Below are 23,435 nucleotides of genomic sequence, written 5' to 3'. Positions count from 1 at the left end.
ACCACCTCGAAAGTATCCCCGTCTATCGTTACATTGCTGCCAAGGCTATAATACTCGATTTGCAGCTGCAGCTCTCCAACGTCGGTCACGCCCAACACTCGCCAGATCACGCTCCACCTGGTCCGCCCATCGTGCTCTCTGCGCTCCACGCTTTCTTGTACCAACCGGATGGTTAGCAAACACCAACTTTGCAGGATTGTTGTCGAGCATTCTTGCAACATGCCCTGCCCACCTTATCCTTCCGGCTTTGGCCACCTTCTGGATGCTCGGTTCGCCGTAAAGTGCAGCGAGCTCGTGGTTCATTCTTCTCCGCCACACACCATTCTCTTGCACGCCGCCGAAGATCGTCCTTAGCACCCGTCGCTCCGAGTGCTTGCAGGTCCTCCTCGAACATCGTCCATGTCTCGTGTCCGTAGAGAACCACCAGTCTTATCAACGTCTTGTACATGGTACATTTGGTGCGGGGGTGAATCTTTTTTGACCGCAGTTTCATCTGGAGCCCATAGTAGGCACGACTTCCACTGATGATGCGCCTTCGTATTTCACGGCTCACGTTATTGTCAGCTGTTAGCAAGGAACCGAGGTAGACGAATTCTTCTACCACCTCGAAAGTATCGCCGTCTATCGTAACATTGCTGCCAAGGCTTGCTCTGTCTCGCTAAGTCCCACCTACCAGCATGTACTTTGTCTTAGCCGCATTTACCGCCAGCCCGATCTTTGCTGCATCACGTTTCAGACGGGTGCACAGTTCTGCCACCGTTCCAAATGTTCTAGCAATAATATCCATGCAAAACAGACAAACTGGCCGGATGTCGTGATGATCGTACCCCGGCTGTTGAGCCCGGCTCATCTCATAACACCTTCCAAGGCGATGTTGAATAGTAGGCCGGAAAGTCCATCACCTCGTCGTAGTCCCCATCGAGATTCGAATGAACTGGATTGTTCACCCGAAATCCTTACTCTGTTCTGCACACCGCCCATCGTTGCTCTTATAAGTCTGGTAAGCTTTCCGGGAAAGCTGATCTTGTCCATGATTTTCCATAGCTCTGTGTGGTCGATACTGTCTTATACCGCCTTGAAGTCGATGAACAGGTGGTGCGTTGGTACCTGGTATTCACGGCACTTCTGGAGGATTTGCCGTACGGTGAAGATCTGGTCCGTTGTCGACCGACCGTCGATGGAACCGGCTTGGTAACTTCTGCTGAACTCATTTACTTCAGGTGAAAGACGACGGAAGATGATCTTTGTAGGCGGCATTCAAAATAGTGATCGCCCTGAAAATCTCACATTCCAAATGGTCGCCTTTCTTGTGGATTGGGCAGATTGTCCTTTCCTTCCACTCCTCCGGTAGCTGTTCGGTTTCCCAGATCTTGACTACTAACCGGTGTAGACAGGTAGCCAACTTTTCCGGGCCCATCTTGATGAGTTCTGCTGCGATGCCGTCCTTACCAGCTGATTTGTTGTTTTTGAACTGGTGGATAGCACCCTTAACTTCCCTCAGCGTGGGAGATGGTTCGTTTCCGTCCTCTGCTGCACCAACATAGTCATTTCCTCCGCTACCTTGATCCCTCTTGCACACCCTCTCTTCGCCATTCAGGTGTTCGTCGAAGTGCTGCTTCCACCTTTCGATCACCTCACTTTTGTCCGTCAAGAAGCTCCCGCCATTATCCCTGAAGATTTCGGCTTGCGGCACGTAGCCTTTGCGGGATGCGTTGAGCTTCTGGTAGACTTACGTGTTTCTTGTGAGCGGCACAGCAGTTCCATTTCCTCGCACCCCGCTTCTTCCAGGCGACGCTTTTTCTCCCGAAAGAGACGGGTCGCTGCTTCCGCTTCTGTCTGTATCGCTCCACATTCTGTCTGGTTCCATGTTGCAGCATTACCGCCAGCGCTGCGTCCTTCTCCTCCAGAACCGCTCTGCACTGCTCGTCAAACCGATCGTTTCGTCGACTCCGTTCTACGTACCCGATAGTGCTCATGGCTGCGTTGTTGATGGCTGCTCTGACTGTTCTTCAGCAGTCCTCTAGAGGAGCCACATCGAGCAAACCCTCATCCGGCAACGCTTACCATCCGGTTGCTTCAATCGCTCTTAGATCGTACCGGGGCGGCCGCCCCCGTACATTCTCAATAACGGAGAGTTTTGGGCGCAGTTTAACCATCACCAGGTAGTGATCAGAGTCGAGATTTGCGCCACGATAGGTCCTGACGTCGATAATATCGGAGAAGTGCCGTGCATCAATCAGCACGTGGTCGATTTACGATTCCGTTTGTTGTGGTGATCTCCAGGTGTAACGATGCGGGAAGATTTGCTGGCAAAAAGTGCTTTGAATGGCCATGTTCTTGGAGGCGACGAAATCGATGAGGCGTAGGCCATTTTCGTTCGTCAACTGGTGAGCGCCGAACTTTCCAATCGTCGGTCTGAATTCCTCCTCCTGGCCCACCTGAGCGTTCAAATCTCCTATGATGATCTTGACGTCGTGGCTTGGGCAGCGATCGTACTCGCGTTCGAGCTGCGCTTAATGCTCAAATGAGAATGGCAAATGTTCCAGAACTAAAAAAGCACTTTTTCTCAAAATGATCGACAAATCGAAGAAAATAAGAATGTCCGATTGTTTATCTAGTCAATTATGACAATCGGACACGCTGGTTTTGTTCGCTTTTCCGTCATTCTGGGGAAAAGTGCTTTTTCAGTTTTGGTTAATATGCGATTCTCATTTGAGCCTTAAAATGCGTCCTTGTCATCATCAGTACTTCCGGAGTGTGGGCTATGCACGTTTATTATGCTGAAGTTGAAGAATCGGCCCTTGATTCTCAACGCGTCTCTGCATGTCGCCCATCACTATGTCCAGCACACCTCGTGCATTGCTACGGTCCGAATCCGCGGTCCTTCAGTATATCGGCGAGTATGCGGGTGCTCCCGATGAAGTTGAGAGATCTACAGTTCCACGTACCGAGCTTCCAATCGCAAGTCCTTTTTCGTCGCTGTGGTCGTCGACATTTCTATCGGTTCGCATTCTTCTCTTGTTGATTTTCCGGTGCTTGTCTATTGATGGCTGGCTCGCAGGGCCTGACATCAACCCACTAACCCAGGGAACTAGGATTACCTTCCCTCGAAACTACGGGCTCAACGACAAACATGTGCTGCGTGTGACAATCGAAAGTAAACGAGGGTACAAATCCTGCACCCTCCATTCGTTGACTGAAACCGCAATTGAATTCAGTTTTGGCGTGATATGATCTTCTACGAATTTGTTCCTAATAGTGTCTTGGACCATCTAACATGGATAGATACTGTTCCTATCTAATCGTGTCTCAAAAGTTAAATCAATCGGTACACAATTGACTGAGTTATAGCAGCAAGTGCCCAAAATAGGTGCTCCTGCCCAGATGGTCCCAGACCCTAGTATCAACAGATATTTTCTTCACTTTGAGCCAAATCGAGCACGACATACTACGGGGGTGTCCCATGGATTCTACGCCGTACAAATGTGGGGCTGTCTAGTGTAGCAACCTAGCAACGATTATGCTGTTGACAAGCACACAGGCTCGAGGCATAACACGCGAGGCATAACACCCTCTGGTAACTGAACAACAAACTGAAATTAACCCATATCCGCCCAGCGTCCTATTTATAGGACAGATGCACCAAACGCCCAACGTCCTATAAATAGGACAGTCCTTTTGATGTGAATATCTCCAGAATTATGCAATATTTTAGAATACTTTCCTCAGAGGAAAAGTTCTTCACATCCATACTTTGCTCATAGTGGACAATATAGTTTGAGACTGGTTCACTAGGTCGCGTAAACGATGCTGCTAGGAGATTAGATATTGTCACGATCTATGAGCTTGATTTCCAATGCGAAAAATAATATTTCCCTGGAATCTTGACAATCCCAACTAACAATCACTCATTTTACAAGCACCTTTACAACGAATTGATTGAGCATGATGCTGAACAGAGCGTTCATGATTAACAAAAAATTTAATCATGATTAATCATTGATGATTAAAATTTCAATTTTGGTGATTATTGATTATGATTAATGAATAATTTGATTTTTAGGATGATTAAAGATTATGATTAATGATTAAAATTGGTTTTACCTGTGATTATTGATTATGATTAATGATTAAAAATGGCTCATTGATTAAAAATCATGATTAATCATGATTAATCAATCACAAAAAACTGGAAATGATTAAAATATATTTATTGTTTAACAGTTTCGAAAGTAAAAGGTAACTCTTTCCGGGAGATGTTTGAAGAAATAATCATAAATTATATTATTTAGAATAGCATTTGAACCAATTTAAATTGGATCATACATTTTATATGGTGATTCAGTTTTGGTGATGAATGATTAATGATTGATTAATATTTTTTTCTTATGATTATGATTACTGATTAATGATTAGATTGCTAAAACAGTGTGATTAAGATTAATGATTAATGATTAAATGGGATTTTTTTGTGATTATGGTTAATGATTTTGATTAATCTTAATCATTAATCATTAATCATGATTAAATTTATGATTAATCATTAACGCTCTGATGCTGAATAACATTTGGATAATTTTCAGGCACGACCTTTGTTCGGGTTTTTTTCACTCAAATTTGAAGAAACTATAAAGCATAGTGGTGTGTACCAGCTGAACTGTTTGTTGTTAAATCGTTTTACAACTAAATAGTAAAGCTGTTATTCAGCTCTATCAAAAATGATCAAAAATTTAAATAAATGCAAATTTTTCTATTTCAACGACAGTTTATGATTAGAACTTGATGCTGTGAACAAATATTGTGAAACAATAGCTACACATAAATTTACCTAAACTCAGATTCGAACTCGAGATCCGTCGATTGCCAGCCGCATGCCTTCCTATCTGCGCCATCCTAGCGGTGGTGAATTAGCACAACATTATGGTTAACGACTGAACAACAGATTAATCCAGCTGTTGTTCAGTAAAAACCACGTGTTTTTCATCATGTACTCCGAGTTAAAGTATGATGAAATGATAGCGCTTATTTGACATGTGAAAAACACATTATACAGATACATGTGCTAATGTTTACATGAACTTAACAAGAAGCATGAAGAAGTCTTGTTAAACTATGTTGTAAAGGAATTACTGCGAGTCGAATAAAAATCTTACTGAACGCTTGATTTATCATTGTCGATACCAGTACGCAAAGTTGAACATTGGCTACTTTTTCAATTGAAATAGCATTTGTACAGTAATGTGTACAGCATAGTTTTAGTTCAGCTATAATTACTATTATAAAGCAACAATTCAGCATGCATGCTTGTTTGCAGCTGACGATTGTTAGTTGGGAATGGTTAATAATTTATAGTTCACCTAACTAACAATCACTCTTTTTACAAGCACCTTTACGACGAATTAATTCAGCATGATGCTGAATAACATTTGGATAATTTTCAGGCACAACCTTTGTTCGGGTTTTGTTCACACAAATTTGGAGAAACTATAAAGCATAGTGTTGTGTACCAACTGAACTGTTTGGTGTTAAAACGTTTCACAACTATACAGTAAAGCTGTTATTCAGCTTTAGCAAAAATGATTAAAAATAAATAAAATGCTAAAATATTCAATTTCCACGACAGTTTATGATTGGAACTTATTGCTGTGAAAAAATATTGTGAAATAATAACTACACATAAATTTACCTAAATTCAGATTCGAACTCGAGACCCGTCGATTGCCAGCCGCATGCCTTCCTATCTGCGCCATCCTAGAGATGATGAATTTCGGCGCTCAAATCAAAACATAAACTTCCCGTGGTTTAATAATGATCAGACTTCGACTTCTATTCAGCAGTGGTGAATGAGCACAACATTATGGTTCATGACTGAACAACAGCTTAATTCAGCTGTTGTTCAGTAAAACCACGTGTTTTTTCATCATGTACTCCAAGTCGAAGTATGATGAAATGAAAGCGCTTATTTGACATGTAAAAACACATTTTATAAATACATGTGCTAATTTTTACATGAACTTAACAAGAAGCAGAAAAAAAGTCTTGTTAAACTATATTGTGAAGAAATTACTGCGAGTCGAATGAAAATCTTATTGAACGCTCGAAAAGTGCTTTAAATTATCATTGTCAATACCAATACGCAAAGTTAAACATTGGCTACTTTTTCAATTGATATAGCATTTGTACAGTAATGTGTACAGCATAATTTTAGTTCAGCTATAATTACTATTATAAAGCAACAATTCAGCATGCATGATTGTTTGCGGCTGGCGATTGTTAGTTGGGAATGGTTAATAAATTATAGTTCACCCAACTAACAATCACTCATTTTACAAGCACCTTTACGATGAATTGATTCAGCATGATGCTGAATAACATTTGGATAATTTTCCGGCACAACCTTTGTTCGGGTTTTGTTCACACAAATTTGGAGAAGCTATAAAGCATAGTGTTGTGTACCAACTGAACTGTTTGGTGTTAAAACGTTTCACAACTATACAGTAAAGCTGTTACTCAGCTTTAGCAAAAATGATTAAAAATAAATAAAATGCTAAAATTTTCAATTTCCACGACAGTTAATGATTGGAACTCAATGCTGTGAACAAATATTGTGAAATAATAACTACACATAAATTTACCTAAATTCAGATTCGAACTCGAGACCCGTCGATTGCCAGCCGCATGCCTTCCTATCTGCGCCATCCTAGAGATGATGAATTGCAGCGCTCAAATCAAAACATAAACTTCCCGTGGTTTAATAATGATCAGACTTCAACTCCTATTCAGCAGTGGTGAATTAGCACAATATTATGGTTAACAACCGAACAACAGATTAATTCAGCTGTTGTTCAGTAAAAACCACGTGTTTTTCATCATGTACTCCGAGTCGAAGTATGATGAAATGATAGCGCTTATTTGACATGTGAAAAACACATTATACAGATACATGTGCTAATTTTTACATGAACTTAACAAGAAGCAGAAAAAAGTCTTGTTTAACTATGTTGTAAAGGAGTTACTGCGAGTCGAATAATAATCTTATTGAACGCTTGAAAAGTGCTTTAACCCTTATAATCTGAACGTACGATTTGCATATTCAGAATCAGACTGGAAAAATCATAACTTCGTTAATTCTGGACCGATTTTGATCATCGACGTCCCAAAAGAACCGGGTAAATCTCTAGTTTAGATACGTGAACCAAAATTTTAAATTGGCCATCTGGTTCCGGAGTTATTCCGGGACGTACTGGGGTATGTTTTTGGCCAGGCAAAGGGACACTATCGTTGGGTTTCTAAAACTCAGCATGCGACATATCAATCTTCATGGTTTTGCAAAACAAGTTCGATGGTGTCATTTTTTGGATTTTTGGACACGTTGGACACGTTCCGGGATGTTCCGGGAACCTGGTTCTTCCGTGAAAATGGCCACTTTCATGTCTCTTCTAAATCCCAGCATGCGACATATCAATTTTCATGATTTTGCAAAACAAGATCGAAGGAAGTAATTCTGCGGATTTTTGGCCACTTTGGACACGTTCCGGGGTGTTCCGGGAACCTGGTTCTTCCGTGAAAATGACCACTTTCATGTCTCTTCTAAATCCCAGCATGCGACATATCAATCTTCATGATTTTGCAAAACAAGATCGAAAGTATTCATTTTGCGGATTTTTGGCCACTTTGGACACCTCCGGGATGTTCCGGGAACCTGGTTCTTCCGTGAAAATGGCCACTTTTATGTATCTTCTAAATCCCAGCATGCGACATATCAAACTTCATGATTTTGCAAAACAAGATCGAAGGAAGTAATTCTGCGGATTTTTGGCCACTTTGGACACGTTCCGGGGTGTTCCGGGAACCTGGTTCTTCCGTGAAAATGGCCACTTTCATGTCTCTTCTAAATCCCAGCATGTGACATATCAATCTTCATGATTTTGCAAAACAAGATCGAAGGAAGTAATTCTGCGGATTTTTGGCCACTTTGGACACGTTCCGGGGTGTTCCGGGAACCTGGTTCTTCCGTGAAAATGGCCACTTTCATGTCTCTTCTAAATCCCAGCATGCGACATATCAATCTTCATGATTTTGCAAAACAAGATCGAAAGTATTCATTTTGCGGATTTTTGGCCACTTTGGACACCTCCGGGATGTTCCGGGAACCTGGTTCTTCCGTGAAAATGGCCACTTTTATGTATCTTCTAAATCCCAGCATGCGACATATCAAACCAAGGTTACTGATAGACGAAAATTCTCGCGAAAGCCAAACAATTAATTTCAGTGTGTATCGTCCCAAATGTTCATCATAGAAACAACAACTCGTTCATTTACTCACAAAGGCGTGAATGAACTCATCCTGCGTGAGTGTGTTGCCCGCCAACTAACTGGAATGAAAATTGCGAGAGTGCTCTCGAACTATTTTCCATTCAGCTGCGAAAGATAATCTGCTCGAAAATATCGTGCTGATTCTCAGCTTTCATTCCGATTCCCACTCACGGCGATAATATCATCGGAATCGGCAGGAGCATGGGGAAGATTTCATCAGAAGCCCGTTTGTGTGCATTAGGGTTCGGAATTAGTCAGAAATAAAGTTATAAATTTGTTTGGTAGATCGAGGACTGACATGCAAGGGTTCGTTCAAAAATTACATAACGGGGAGGAAGGAAACCTAGCGCGTAACGCTCTTCATGCAAAATTTTTAAAATTTGAAAATACAAAAGTTGTTTCGTAGTTGGGGGTTTTGGGGGGCTGAAATTGTCAAATGTTGCTTTCCTTTCGATTGATTAGCAAATGTGTTATCAACTAGCACTCAAGTGCATGAAGATTTTAAATCTCGGAATTGATCAATGGATAAATATCCCGAGCGGGAGCGGTTGCGTCGTGTACTGAGACACGCATCATGAAAAATGCACGCATGTTGTACACCGCGTGAGCGCGGCGTCGCTGCAGGTAGTCAAAGCCGCGACTGCTCGAGGGGCATTTATTGGACAAATCGGCACCAACATTTCAAAAGGGCGTAACTGCTTTTGCAACCAATGCCTTCTCACAGAGCTGTGGGTCGTATTTCATTCATCTCACGCAATTCACATCCATTAATCGAAAGAGGAGGATTTTATCTTTCTATTTGTGCTAGTGGATTGCTCGAGAGGGATGGGATACGCTCCACAGCTTTGTGAGAAGCCATTGGTTGTAAATGCAGTTACGCCCTTTTGAAATGTTGGTGCCGAAATGGTGTATCCGGTAAAGTTATTAAATAATTCAAGGATTTACAGAAGAAGGCACAAAAAAGCAAACAATTTTGTCCAATTACATTATCTCTATCTAAATGATCAGGATCATGATATGTGATGTATTAAATTTTAGTATGCTTGAACAATTTTTGATTCCTCCCTTCTCCCTCAGAGAAGCATGTTTTTTAACTATGTAATATGTATGCGGTCCGACCCATAATCGTAGAGGGAGTCCACGCTTCCTAAAACTGCATCTTTTTTTACTCTTCAAGCAAACATTGCAGAAAACACCATCCTCTTGTGCTCTTACCAGTGCATTTTGTATTACACAAGTTTAACTTGTAATACGAGAACGACCAATCCACGCTCGATGAAATGACCTTGCCAAAGGCACACATCTTCCGGTTCATCAGTTAGGTTTAAAATACCGTTAGAGTTGCTTATCAAGCTCATTTTACTGTAGCGCGAAATATGTGTCTCAAATATGTAAATGCATCAAGGTATAAAAATTTGCATCTTTGGTGAGCATTATTTAAAGACACGGTATCGATACCGCGCTGTTTTTCCTTTGAACCGGCACTCGTGGTGATAAATTATTTTCAATCGCAGTGAAAATTATCACCCGCGATAATAACTGCTCCAGTTTTCGCTTACTTCGAATCGTTCACTTTCGAGCAGCGGTGCGAGAGTTGTGATCGATGAATGAACACCACTTCGAGAGCGTGAGTATCTTTGTTTACAAGCGCCACTGGAACCAGCGAGAGTTTTCCTCAGCTAGATAGTGACAGCTGAGTTCATTGCATTAGTGATCAAAATATGCACGGTGAGCTTGGGAATGCTTATCGGCTAAAAAATCATAATGAGTGCTCCACGATACGATTATTGGTAACCTTGTATCAAACTTCATGATTTTGCAAAACAAGATCGAAAGAAGTCATTTCGCCTAGTTTTGGCCACGTTGGACACGTTCCGGGAGGTTCCGGGAACGTGGTGCTTCCGTGAAAATGGCCACTTTTATGTATGCTCTAAATCCCAGCATTCGACATATCAATCTTCATTATTTTGCAAAACAAGATCGAAGGAAGTCATTTCATGTGTTTTTGGCCACGTTGGACACGTTACGGAATTTTCCGGAACCTGATGCTTCCGTGAAAATGGCCAGAATTTTCTGAAGGAATCTCTGGAGGTATTCCTGGAGAAATTCATGGAGGAATCCCTGAAGGAATTCCTTGAGGATCCAATGGAGGAATCCCTGGAGGAATTCATTGAAGAACCAATGGTGGTTCCTGGAGGTATTCCAGAGGATTTCCAGGATGAATTCATTGAAGATGCAATGGAGGTTTCTGGAGAAACCCCTGGAGGAATTCCTGGAATAAAATCTGGAGAAATTACTGGTGAATGTTTCTAAAAGAATCTCTGGAAGAATCCTTGTAGAATTTTTGCAAGAGTTCCTCCACAGATTTTTACAGGAATTACTCCAGGGATTCCTCCAGGAATTTCTCCAAAGATTCCTCCAGAAAATCCTCCAAAGATTGTTCCAAAATTTTCTCTTGGGATTCCTCCAGAGATTCCTCTAGGAACAAGAATCAGGAATTCCCAAGTATCTCCCAAATTGTTAAACCTTATCGTTTGAATTTGGGTGTCCCGATTTTTGATATAAATTGTATTTTGAAGCTTTAAATAGGATCAAGACTCTTTTGCCGACAATTATAGGAAATGATTCCGGATTTTTAAGACTGCCGCTATATAAGAAATTTATGTTTTTGTTCTGAGTTCCATTGCATTTTTTCGACACATCGCTAAATTGATTTGTGAGCTTTTTTGTTAGCTAATTATATTTTATTCTGTATATTCAAGTCGTTATGAACATTTCCATTGTGAACAGTTTTTATACTGACGATAATTAGCCCTCAACATCCATGTCTTGCTGGATATTAGTGCGTTTACTGCTGTAGCTATAGGGAATGTCAAGTATCATCAACTGAACTCATATTTTTGCCTATATTTTTACAAAGACAATCATCGCGGGAGGAATCCCTGAAGGAATTCCTGGATAAACCCTTGAAAGAATTCCTGGAAGTCCCTGGATAAAATGGAATTCCTTGAGGAGTCCCTGGATGAAATCCTCGAGAAATCTCTGGTGAATTTCTTGAGGAATTCCTTGAAGAACCAATAGAGGTTCCTGGAGAAATCACTGAAGGAACTCCTGAAGGAATCCCTGAGGAATTCTTGAAGGGATTCCTGGAGGAGTTCTTAGAGATATCCTGATGGATGTTCCTGGAGGAATCTCTGGAATAATCTCAGTAGGAATTTTCGGAAGAATCTCTGGAAAATTTTCTAAAGGGATCTCTGGTGGTATTCTTGGAGGAATCTCTGGAGGAATTCTTTGAGGAACCAATGGATGTTCCCTGGGGGAATCTCTGGAGGAATTCCTCCAGGAATTCATTCCTTGAAAAACCAAAGAATGTTCATGGAGAAATCTCTGGAGGAGCTCCTGGAGATATCTCTGGAGGAATTCCTTATGCATGTTCCTGAAGAAATCTGTGGAAGAAACCCATAAAAAAATTTATGGAAGAATCTCTGAAGGATTTCCTGAATGAATCTCTGGAGGTATTACTGGAAGAATCTCTGAATGAATTCCTGAAGAAATTCATGAAGAAATTGCTGGAAAAATTCCTGAAAGAATTTGTGGAGAAATCCATCTCTGAAGGAATTCAATGAGGAACCAGGAGGAATCCTTGAGGAACCCTTGAAGGAATTCCTGGAGAAATCTCTGGAGGAACCCCTGATGGATGCTCCTAAAAGAAAGCTTTGGAAGAATCACAGGATGAACTTTTGGAAGAATATCTGGAGGACTGCCTGCAGGAATCCCTGCAGAAATTCCTGGAGAGACCAACGGGGGCTCTTGGAGAAATCTCAGGAGGAATTCCCGAGGAGTTCCAGGATGAATTCTTTGAAAAACCAATGGAGGTTCCGGGAGAAATCTATGGAGGAATCCCTGAAGAAATTCCTTGAGAAATCTCTGAAAAATAGTGGTGGATGTTCCTGGAAGAATCTCTGGAAGAATTCCAGGAGAAATTTTCGGAAGCATCTCTAGAGGATTTCTTGAAGAAATCTCTGGAGATATTCTTGGAGGAATCCCTGTAGGAATTCTTTGAGAAACCAATGGAGGTTCCTAAAGATATCTTTGGAGGAACTCCTGGAGAAGTCCCTGAGGAATTTCAGGATGAATTCCTTGAAGAACCAATGGAAGTTGCTTGGGAAATCTCTGGAGCCACTCCTGGAGGAATTCCTGGGAAATTCCTGGAGAACTCCCTGGAAGAAATCCTGGACAAATCTCTGGAGGAATTCATGATGGATGTTCCCTGAGGAATCTCTGAAAGAATCCCAGGAGAAAATTTTGGAAGAATCTCTGGAGGGTTTCCTGAAGGAATCTCTGGAGGTATTCCTGAAGGAATTCCTGGAAGAATCTCTGGAGGAATTCCTGATACTTGTTCCTAGAGGAATTTCTGGAGGAATCTCTGGAGAAATTTTTGGAAGAATCTCTGGAGGATTTCCTGAAGAAATCTGCTGAAATCCCTGGAGAAATCCCTGTAGGAATTCTTTGAGGAACCAATGGAGGATTCTTGAAAAAATCTCTGGAGGAACTCCTGGAGAAATCCCTGAGGAATTTCAGGATAAATTCGTTGAAGAACCAATGGAAGTTCCTGGAGAAATCTCTGGAGGAACTCCTGGGGGAATCTCTGCAGAATTCCTGGAGGGATTCCTGAAGGAGTTCTTAGAGAAATCTCTGGAGGAATTCCTGATGGATGTTCCTGGAGGAATCTCTGGAATAATCTCAGGAGGAATTTTCGGGAGAATCTCTGGAGGATTTCCTAAAGGAATCTCTGGAGGTATACTTGGAGGAATCTCTGGAGGAGTTCTTCGAGGAACCAATGGAGGTTCCCTGGAGGAATCTCTGTGGGAATCTCTGGAGGAACTCCTGGAGGAATTTCTGGAGAATTCTAGGATAAATTCTTTGAAAAACCAGTGGAGGTTCCTGCAGAAATTTCTGAGGCCACTCCTGGAGGAATTCCTGAAAAATTTCCTGGAGGAATCCCTGGAAAAATTCCTGGAGAAATCTCTGGAGGAGTTCCTGATGGATGTTTCTGGAGGAATCTCTGGAAGAATCTCAGGAGAAATTTTAGAAAGAATCTCTGGAGAATTTTCTGAAGGAATTTCTGGAAGAATTCCTGAAGAAATTCCTAAAGGAATTTCTGGAGAAATTCCTGTAGTAATCCCTGGAAGATTCCATGGAGGAATTCTCTGAGGTTGGAGGTTCCTGGAGAAATTTCTGGAGGAATCCCTGAGGAATTCCAGAATGACTTTCTTGAGGAACCAATGGAGGTTCCTGAAGAGAACTCCAGGAGGAATTCCTTGAAGAATTCTTGGAGCAATTCCTTAAACTTGTTCCTAGAGGAATCTATGGAGGAATCCCAGGAGGAATTTTTGGAAGAATCTTTGGAGGATTTTCTGGAGGAATCTCTGGAGGAATTCCTGGAGGAATCCCTGGAAGAATTCATGGAGGAATTTCTGGAGGAATCCATGGAGGACTCCCTTGAGGATTTTTTGAGGAATCAATGGAGGTTCCTGGAGGAATCTCTGGAGGAACTCCTGGGGGAATCGCTGCGGAATTTCTGGAGGGATTCCTGGAGGAGTTCTTAGAGAAATCTATGGAGGAATTCCTGATGGATGTTCCTGGAGGAATCGCTGGAAGAATCTCAGGAGGAATTTTCGGCAGAATCTCTGGGGGATTTCCTGAAGGAATCTCTGGAGGTATTCTTGGAGGAATCTCCTGAAGAAATTTCTGCAGAAATCCCTGGAGGAAGTCTTTGAGGAACCAATGGATGTTTCTGTCTGAATCTCTGGAAGAAACTCAGGAGAAATTTTAGGAAGAATCTCTGCAGAATTTTCTGAAGAAATCTTTGGAGGTATTATTTCAGAAGGAATTCCTGGAGAAATTCCTGCAAGAATCCCTGGAAGAATCCATGGAGGAATTCCTTGAGAAATCAAAGAAGGTTCCTGGAGAAATTTCTGGAGGAATCCCTGAGGAATTCCAGGATGACTTTCTTGAGGAACCAATGGAGGTTCCTGGAGAGAACTCCAGGTAGAATCCCTGAGGAATTCCTGGAATAATCTTTGGAGGAACTCCTGGAGGAATCCATGGAGAAATTCTTGGAGAAATTTCTGATACTTGCTCCTAGAGGTATATCTGGAGGAATCCCAGGAGGGATTTTTGGAAAAATCTTTGGAGAATTTTCTGGAGGAATTCCTGGAGGAATCCCTGGAAGAATCCATGGAGCAATTTCTGGAGGAATCCATGGAGGATTTCCTGGAGGAATTCCTTGAGGAACCAATGGAGGTTCCTGGAGGAATCGCTGGAGCCATTCCTGGAGGAATTCTTCTTGGAGGAATCCCTGGAAGAATTCCTGGAGAAATCTCTGGAGGAATCCCTGATTGATGTTTCTGGAGGAATCTCTGGAAGAATCCCGGGAAAAATTTAAGAAAGATTTCCTGAAGGAATCTCTAGAGGTTTTCCTGGAGGAATTCCTGAAAAAAAATCCTGAAGAAATTCCTGGAGAAATTCCTGCAGGAATCCCTGGAAGAATCCATGGAGGAATTCCTTGAGGAATCACGGAGATTCCTGAAGAAATTTCTTGAGGAACCAATGGAGGTGCATGGAGATAACTCCAGGAGGAATCCCTGAGGTATCCCTGGAGGAATTCCTGGAAAAACCTCTGGAGGAACTCCTGCAGGAATCCCTGGAGGAATTCTTGGAGGAATTCCTAATACTTGTTCCTAGAGGAATCTCTGGAGGAATCCCAGGAGATTTTTTTGGAATAATCTTTGGAGGATTTACTGTAGGAATCTCTGGAGAAATTCCTGGAGGAAACCCTGGAGGAATTCCTGTTAAAATCTCCTGCAAAAATTCGACAGGGATTCTTCCAGAGATTTTTTTAGGAACATCCACCAGTAATTTCTCCAGATATTATTCCAGGAATTTCTCCAGGGATTTCTCCTGGAACCTTCATTGGTTCTTCAAGGAATTCCTTCAGGGATTCCTTCAAAAATTTCTCCAGGTATACCTCCAGAGGTTCCTTCAGGAAATCCTGGCCATTTTCACGGTAGCATCAGGTTTCCGGAACATTCCGGAACGTATCCGTATCCGTGAAATGACTTCCTTCGATCTAGTTTTGCAAAATCGTGAAGATTGATATGTCGCTTGCTGGAATTTAGAAGAGACATCAAAGTGGCCATTTTCAAGGAAGCGCCAGGCTCTCGGAACATCCCGGAACGTGTCCAACGTGGCCAAAACTCCGCGAAATGACTTCTTTCGATCTTGTTTTGCAAAATCATGAAGATTGATATGCCGCATGGTGGGATTCATAAGAGATATAAAAGTGGCCGTTTTCACGGAAGAGCCAGGTTCCCGGAACACCCCGGAACGTGTCCATAGTGGTCAAAAATCTGCAGAATTACTTCCTTCGCTCTTGTTTTGCAAAATCATGAAGATTGATTTGCCGCATGCTGTGATTTAGAAGAGACAGGAAAGTGGCCATTTTCACGGAAGAACCAGGTTCCCGGAACACCCCGGAACGTGTCCAAAGTGGCCAAAAATCCGCAGAATTACTTCCTTCGATCTTGTTTTGCAAAATCATGAAGTTTGATATGTCGCATGCTGGGATTTAGAAGATACATAAAAGTGGCCATTTTCACGGAAGAACCAGGTTCCCGGAACATCCCGGAGGTGTCCAAAGTGGCCAAAAATCCGCAAAATGAATACTTTCGATCTTGTTTTGCAAAATCATGAAGATTGATATGTCGCATGCTGGGATTTAGAAGAGAATGAAAGTGGCCATTTTCTTGGAAGAACCAGGTTCCCGGAACACCCCGGAACGTGTCCAAAGTGGCCAAAAATCCGCAGAATTACTTCCTTCGATCTTGTTTTGCAAAATCATGAAGATTGATATGTCACATGCTGGGATTTAGAAGAGACATGAAAGTGGCCATTTTCACGGAAGAACCAGGTTCCCGGAACACCCCGGAACGTGTCCAAAGTGGCCAAAAATCCGCAGAATTACTTCCTTCGATCTTGTTTTGCAAAATCATGAAGTTTGATATGTCGCATGCTGGGATTTAGAAGATACATAAAAGTGGCCATTTTCACGGAAGAACCAGGTTCCCGGAACATCCCGGAGGTGTCCAAAGTGGCCAAAAATCCGCAAAATGAATACTTTCGAACTTGTTTTGCAAAACCATGAAGATTGATATGTCGCATGCTGAGTTTTAGAAACCCAACGATAGTGTCCCTTTGCCTGGCCAAAAACATACCCCAGTACGTCCCGGAATAACTCCGGAACCAGATGGCCAATTTAAAATTTTGGTTCACGTATCTAAACTAGAGATTTACCCGGTTCTTTTGGGACGTCGATGATCAAAATCGGTCCAGAATTAACGAAGTTATGATTTTTCCAGTCTGATTCTGAATATGCAAATCGTACGTTCAGATTATAAGGGTTAAATTATCATTGTCAATACCAATACGCAAAGTTAAACATTGGCTAATTTTTCAATTGATATAGCATTTGTACAGTAATGTGTACAGCATAATTTTAGTTCAGCTATAATTACTATTATAAAGCAACAATTCAGCATGCATGATTGTTTGCGGCTGGCGATTGTTAGTTGGGAATGGTTAATAAATTATAGTTCATTTCTTCGGCAGAGTTGTTAATCAAGACATACAAAAGTCGATGTATGTATGATTGTATGTTCATATGTTTGTATGTTTGTCTATTTGTGTGTTTATATGTATATACGTATGTACATATGTCCGGCATAACTCTGGAATGTGTCAAGAAATTTCAATCAAATTTGGCATACACATTCCTTAGGATGTGAAGGTGGTAGGTAATCCATGAGAAGAACTCAAAAATGAATATGCGACGCCATTTTGAAATCCAAGATGGCGAACCATATCCAAGATGGCAGACCACATCCAATATGGCGGCCATGGAATGGTAGTTTGAGCTATAATACCATGCAATATGGGTATCTATCGATCGGGCTTGATGAGTAGAAGTCAAAACTCGATATTTGACGCCATTTTGAAATCCAAGATGGCGGACCAAATCCAAGATGGCGGCCACGGAATGGTAGTTCGATCTATGATACCATGCGATATGGGTATTTATCGATCGGGCTTCATGAGTAGAACTCAAAAATGAATATCCGACGCCATTTTAAAATCCAAGATGGCGGACCTTATCCAAGATGGCGGCTATGGAGTGGTAGTTTGAGCTATGATACCATGCAATATGGGTATCTATGGATCGGGCTTGATGAGTTAAAGGGTAGAGGGTGAGGTAGAGGGTTAGGTTAGATGGTAGGGTAGCGGGTAGGATAAACGGTGGAGCAAACGGTTGGGTAGAGGGTTTTAATGAAAGATACAGTAGGGGGGGGAGTGGAGTAGAAGGTCAGGGTAGAAGATAGGGTAGATGATAGAGAAGAGGGTAGGATGGTGAGTAGGGTTGAGGGTAGGGGAAGGGCTAAGGTAGAGAGTAGGGTAGACGGTACGATTAAGCTCAATATAAAGAGTATGGTGAAGGGTTAGAGTAGAGAGTACGGTGAAGGATAAGGCAGTGGTGATGGTAGAGGATAGGGTAGAGAGTAGGGTAGAGAGTAGGGTAGATGGTAGGGTTGAAGGTTATGATAGAGCATAGGGTAGAGGGTTGGTATAGAGGGCAGAGAAGACAGTAAGGTAGAAGCTAGAGAGTAGGGCGAAGAATTGAGATGAGATTAGATGAGATGAGGTGTTTTTTGAGACACCTATTGGAATTCTTTCCGGGATTCCTTTAGGCATTACTTTCAAGAATCTTCCCAAGTTTCCTCCCGGGATTCTTTCAGATTTGCTGTACGTGATTGCTGCTGGGTTCACTTCAGAAATTTTTGCAGGGGTTGCTTTGGAAAATCCTGAAAGGATTTTTTTAGTTATTATTTTCTACATTCTTTCATGGATTTCTGCTGGAATCACTTCACAGATTTATCCTAGTATACTTTCAAAGTGTTCTGTCGAAATATATTCAGAGAATCCTAGTGGAATTCTTTTAGGTATAGGTTCCTTGCTGGCTTCTTGGGAAATTTTCAGGCATTCCACTTGGGTTTTATACAGCTATTCCTCCCGGGATTTCTTCTGTGGTTATTTCAGGGATTACTACCAAGCTTTCAGCTGATATTCCTCTCAGGATTCGACCAGATATGCCTCCCAGAATTCCCTCAGTAAATCCTCTCGGGGTTCCTTCACGAATTTCTACCGGGATTGTTTTGAAAAATCTTGCAAAGTTTCTTTCAAGTGCTCTAGTGCTCTAGTCAGTACACTTAAGGATTAATGCTGGAGTTTATTCAAAGATCCCTTCTGGGATGTCGTAAAGGATTCCTTCAGAGGTTTCTACTAGGATTGCCTCAGGGATTCCAACTTGTATTCTATCAAAACATTCTGTGAAGCTTGAGAATCTTGTGGGATTCTTTTATGTATTCATGCCAGGATTCCTGCCGGGGTTCCCTCAAAGGTTCTTCCCGTTTATTTTACATTGAGAACGACTTCTTTTGAATTGATGGTGTTTGAAAAATGGAATGATGATGAACTTTGGCGTGTTAGTCGAATACCTGTAAGTACGAGACACTGAAGACGTTGAGATCGAAATACGTGGCTTTCGAAGGATGCAAGTTCTTAGTGGAATTAAAAGAAATAGTACTTAACACGATTTTCCTTTTAAAACATGCAATATTTCTGAAAATTGTACGTATGGTGAGTACGTAGGAAGATTTTGTGGGGTACTGAATGAAACAATCAATAACTTTATCAGAAATCATCATCTGTGGAAAATATAACTTCAACAGTATTTTAACGTTTGGTTATGCTACATATAAGTAAGCACACTTTATTTGATTTGCTTTAGAAAATTAAATTTGAGAAATGTTGAACAGTGCAGTTGAATCTGCGTGAAATTACAAAGCCCATGCATACTTTTAGGTATTTATCGGGCTAAATTTCTGCCTCAATTTATAAGTCCTTTTTTATTCTTTTTGAGTGGTTATCATCTCTCTCGCTTGTTTAAAGCTGTATTGTATCTATACGGATCAGAATATAACGATAGCGTGAAGGTCTCTTTAATAAAGTCAAATCAATCAATTAAATCAACGATAGCATAGAAGTTGTACTGAAATAGAACTTGAAAAAATTATTAGATATTGAGGACCTAAAATGAAGATTTTTCTTGGAACCACACCATAGACTTCCATTTTTTTCATCGAATCATGCTTATTTTTTGGGACTTGACCTATGATAACAAATTTATTTAAAGATTTAAATTGTGAGACACCTTGGGCGTTAACGGCTAAACTGGAGTTCCTCCCCATGAAAACTCCTGGCATCCCCTGTAACTCGTCTGAAAATCACTGCAGTGCCCTTGAAATTCCCTGAAACGCCTTTGAAGTCCTCTGAAATCCCCTAAGACCACCTAGAGCGTTCATCAAATACATTGAATACCCCTGAAACGCATTTGAAACCTCCTGAAACTCTCTGAAACCCTCTAAAACACTCCTGAAAACATATGCAAATCCCTGGAACGCCCCTGAAACCACTTGAAAACTTCTAGAAACGCTCCTGAAAACTCCTGGAGTATCTTATTTTTTTTCGAAATGCACCAGAAGATGTTGAGAAGCAGTCTTTGTTTAGTCAATTGTTTATGATGATAATCTCTCATTGATTTCATTGCGAAAGTATCAGAATGATACTGCACGGTGCTCCCCAGACCGTTATTATAAAATAAAAATCTCCATCCAATCGGTGCCCATCATTCGTTTTCTATGGCTATCCTGCATGTCTGGACAAAATTTGAAAAAAATCGGAGGGCCCATTTTTGAGTTACTCCCTTTTAAAGGGCGTAAAGCCCAATATTCAAAGAAAAAATCGAAATATTTAGTACCGTAAACCGGGGTCAAATTGATCAGCGGGGTGAAATTGATCACTCGGGTACTAAATTGTAATTCCATACTAGGAACTCTTAAGCGTCGTAATGATCTTAAACTTTTTACGTCATCTGATTCGTAGATGTCTAGAGATGAGTGTAGACTTTAAATTTTTTAGAAAAAAGTTAGTTTTGCCTTATTTTTTCAATGAATTTGCAATGTATTTCTCATTTAGCTGAAACCATTGCTACTATACAATCAATTGCTAATAGGACTTCCCGTGAATTCTCTGTTTTAACATTTTTGTGGAGCCTTGGTAGAGATGTAATGCAGCTAATCAGAAAATGAAATAGTTATAAAAAGTTCATTTTATGAAGAAATAGTCATTTTTTGTGATAGAAATCACTTATTTTAAATGAAATTGCCTACCTTTAGGCGTTTAAGGGGAAATTTCAAAATTTAATATTGCATTTAAAGTAATAAATTCACTAATTGTAAGATTTTAAACGCGTTATTCGGTTTTAGAAGAGCAACATTAAGCGGTGAAGGAAATTTTCCTTTCCAACCGATGCTTAATTGTATACTGATCAATTTCGCCCCAAAGTGGCATTTCCAATATTTTGATATTTGAAGTTATTTAACTTAAAGTTTTAATTTGTTGAACAAAATTCTGTCACATGGTTCAATGGAGATCTACTGGGTACTGGTTTTACAGAAATTCTTTTGGCAATATTTGAACAGGCACTGATGTTATCCGCAAAAGTTGTTTTAAAGTGATCAATTTGACCCCGGATTACGGTACTCAACCATTTTTTAACGATTTTGATGAAATATTTTCCTGAAGAATTGTATTGCATTGAGTATTAGATTTATTTAGCATAGTGTTGTTGAAATAACACAGCGCAACATTTTTTTGTCTCAAGAGCAAACTTATGTGTCTCCGAAGGATTTTGGGCCGCTGAATACGAATCCGGGCTCAGATTTGCTCCAACACGTCACAATTTTGAGCCATACCTCAAATTATAGGGCAAAATATGCGATTTTGGGCTTTTTTGACTGTAAGCCATTAAGCAAGGAAATATTTTTTTTAAGCAATCAAAAGGTTAATTGGTCAATTAATATCTAAATTAACGACTCATGCAAAATATTTCGTTTTACCTAATCAAATTTGATGGATTTAAGCATTTTATGTTAGTATGAAAACTTGCCTGCAACTTTTGGAGGGTGACTTGTATGGGAAATATCGTACCTAACATAAATCGCTTAAAACTATCAAATTCGATTTGGTAAAACGAAATATTTTGCAAAGGTCATTAATTTAGATGTTAATTGACTAATTAACCTTTTGATTGCTTAAAAAAATATTTCCTTGCTTAATGGCTTGCAGTCAAAAAAGCCCAAAATCGTAAATTTGGCCCTATAAATTGAGGTATAGCTCAAAATTGTGACGTGTTAGAGCAAATCTGAGCCCGGATTAAGATTCAGCGGCCCAAAACCCTTCGGAGACACATAAGTTTGCTCCTAAGACAGACAAAAAGTTAATTTTTGTTACGCTGTGTAATTGAAGAAAATATGACGTTTTTGTGAGTTGACATGAATAAAAGTGTATTTATATGAAAATATTTTAATAATATTTGTAACTTTTCAGGTTCAAATCTTGATTCAAATACGGTAAGAAAAACGTGAATGTATATAAACAAAAAATTAAGTAAATGAAAGGAAAGCTCTTAAAAAGGAAATTTAGCATAACATGTGAAAAGGGCCTAAGTGCTTTTTGTAAACTAACATGTTTCAGAAAGTGCAATCTTCGGGCTATCGGTAAAGGGTGGAGATATTCGTGGGTACAGTTGGGCCCTACAGCGATCGAAACGTGTTTGTTAACAAAAAGCACTTAGGCCCTTTTCACATGTTATGCTAAATTTCTCTTTTTAAGAGCTTTCCTTTCATTTACTTTATTTTTTTGTTTATATACATTCACGTTTTTCTTACCGTGTTTGAACCTGCGAAGTTACAAATATTATTGAAATATTTTCATATAAATACACTTTTATTTATGTCAACTCACAAAAACGTCATATTTTCTTCAATTATTTTAACAAAAACTATGCTAAACAAATCTAATACTCAATGCAATACAATTCTTCAAGAAAATATTTCATCAAAATCGTTAAAAAATGGTTGAGCACTAAATATTTCGATTTTTTCTTTGAATATTGAGCTTTACGCCCTTTAAAAGGGCGTAACTAAAAAATGGGCCCTACGATTTTTTTCAAATTTTGTCCAGACATGCAGGATAGCCATAGAAAACAAATGGTGGGCACCGAATGGATGGAGATTTTTATTTTATAATAACGGTCTGGGGAGCACCGTGTACTGAATAACTTGTCATTACAAGGAGCAATGTGTTGGTATAAGCCCGTAAAGGGTAACACAGACGTGTCCATCAGAATGAAAACACAAAGAAATAATTAACCCCTTTGATGCTATCCACTTTCTAAGTCTTCCACAACCAGTTACACCAACTCTAAAACACTTTCGATGTTCTCCAATCAACCGTCAAAACTTACGAAGGCTCGCATGATGATTCAATCACTGCAGCAGCACTTTCAATTTCCTCACACAGCACTGTTTGTTTGTTTATTATTGTCCGTCAGTCACTTGCACACAACACTGTTGCACCGTCTGACGAGAGAACCTATTGGGCAGGGGGGCGGTCGGTGGCTGCACTTTTCTAGTAGTTAGTAACTATTGGAACCCGAAACCTCACTAGCAGCTTGCGCTAGGACTGTTTGCGAAGACTGTGCCTTCCCCGGGAGGACGATGCGCGGTTTTATACCGCGTGGCGATGAAACTTAACCTACACTGCCGACCGAAAGCATGGTGCTTTCTTCGTCGTGGCGGCTTTTCAGTCTAACGGACGACGCGCGCCCGCATGCCGACGTTGCCGTGGCGACGCGACGGCGACTCTCTTGTTGGTTGCCTTTTTCTCTCCTCCGATAGCAGCAAAGCAAACGCGCGCACGCGGTCGATCGACGAGCACGTGTTTGGTTCTCTCGCGCTGCGCGCATTGTGATTTGATCACGGCGAAATTAATGTACACATCGGTACCATATGAGAAGTGTCAACTCATTAAGCTGTGATCTACTGGAGACAGCTGGAGACATGCGGTATCATTGAAAATATATGCGTACACACTAAGAAAAA

At 40.8% G+C, this 23,435-nt stretch overlaps 1 protein-coding gene across 1 annotated transcript in view; it reads right to left on the bottom strand.

Annotated features, from left to right (window-relative positions):
* LOC115256775 (pupal cuticle protein Edg-84A-like) overlaps nucleotides 1-23,117 on the bottom strand; it is a 34,715-nt gene extending 11,598 nt beyond the window's left edge. The window contains exon 1 of the mRNA XM_062842336.1: nucleotides 22,799-23,117. Coding sequence (XP_062698320.1) covers nucleotides 22,799-22,810 — 12 coding nt within the window. The 5' untranslated portion in view covers nucleotides 22,811-23,117. The remainder of the gene's footprint in view (nucleotides 1-22,798) is intronic.
* Nucleotides 23,118-23,435: the final 318 nt, after the last annotated feature.

The sequence above is a fragment of the Aedes albopictus genome, chromosome 1, assembly GCF_035046485.1.
Source record: "Aedes albopictus strain Foshan chromosome 1, AalbF5, whole genome shotgun sequence".
In the NCBI taxonomy this organism is placed as follows: domain Eukaryota; kingdom Metazoa; phylum Arthropoda; class Insecta; order Diptera; family Culicidae; genus Aedes; species Aedes albopictus.
This window is presented reverse-complemented; position numbering and strand designations above follow the sequence as displayed.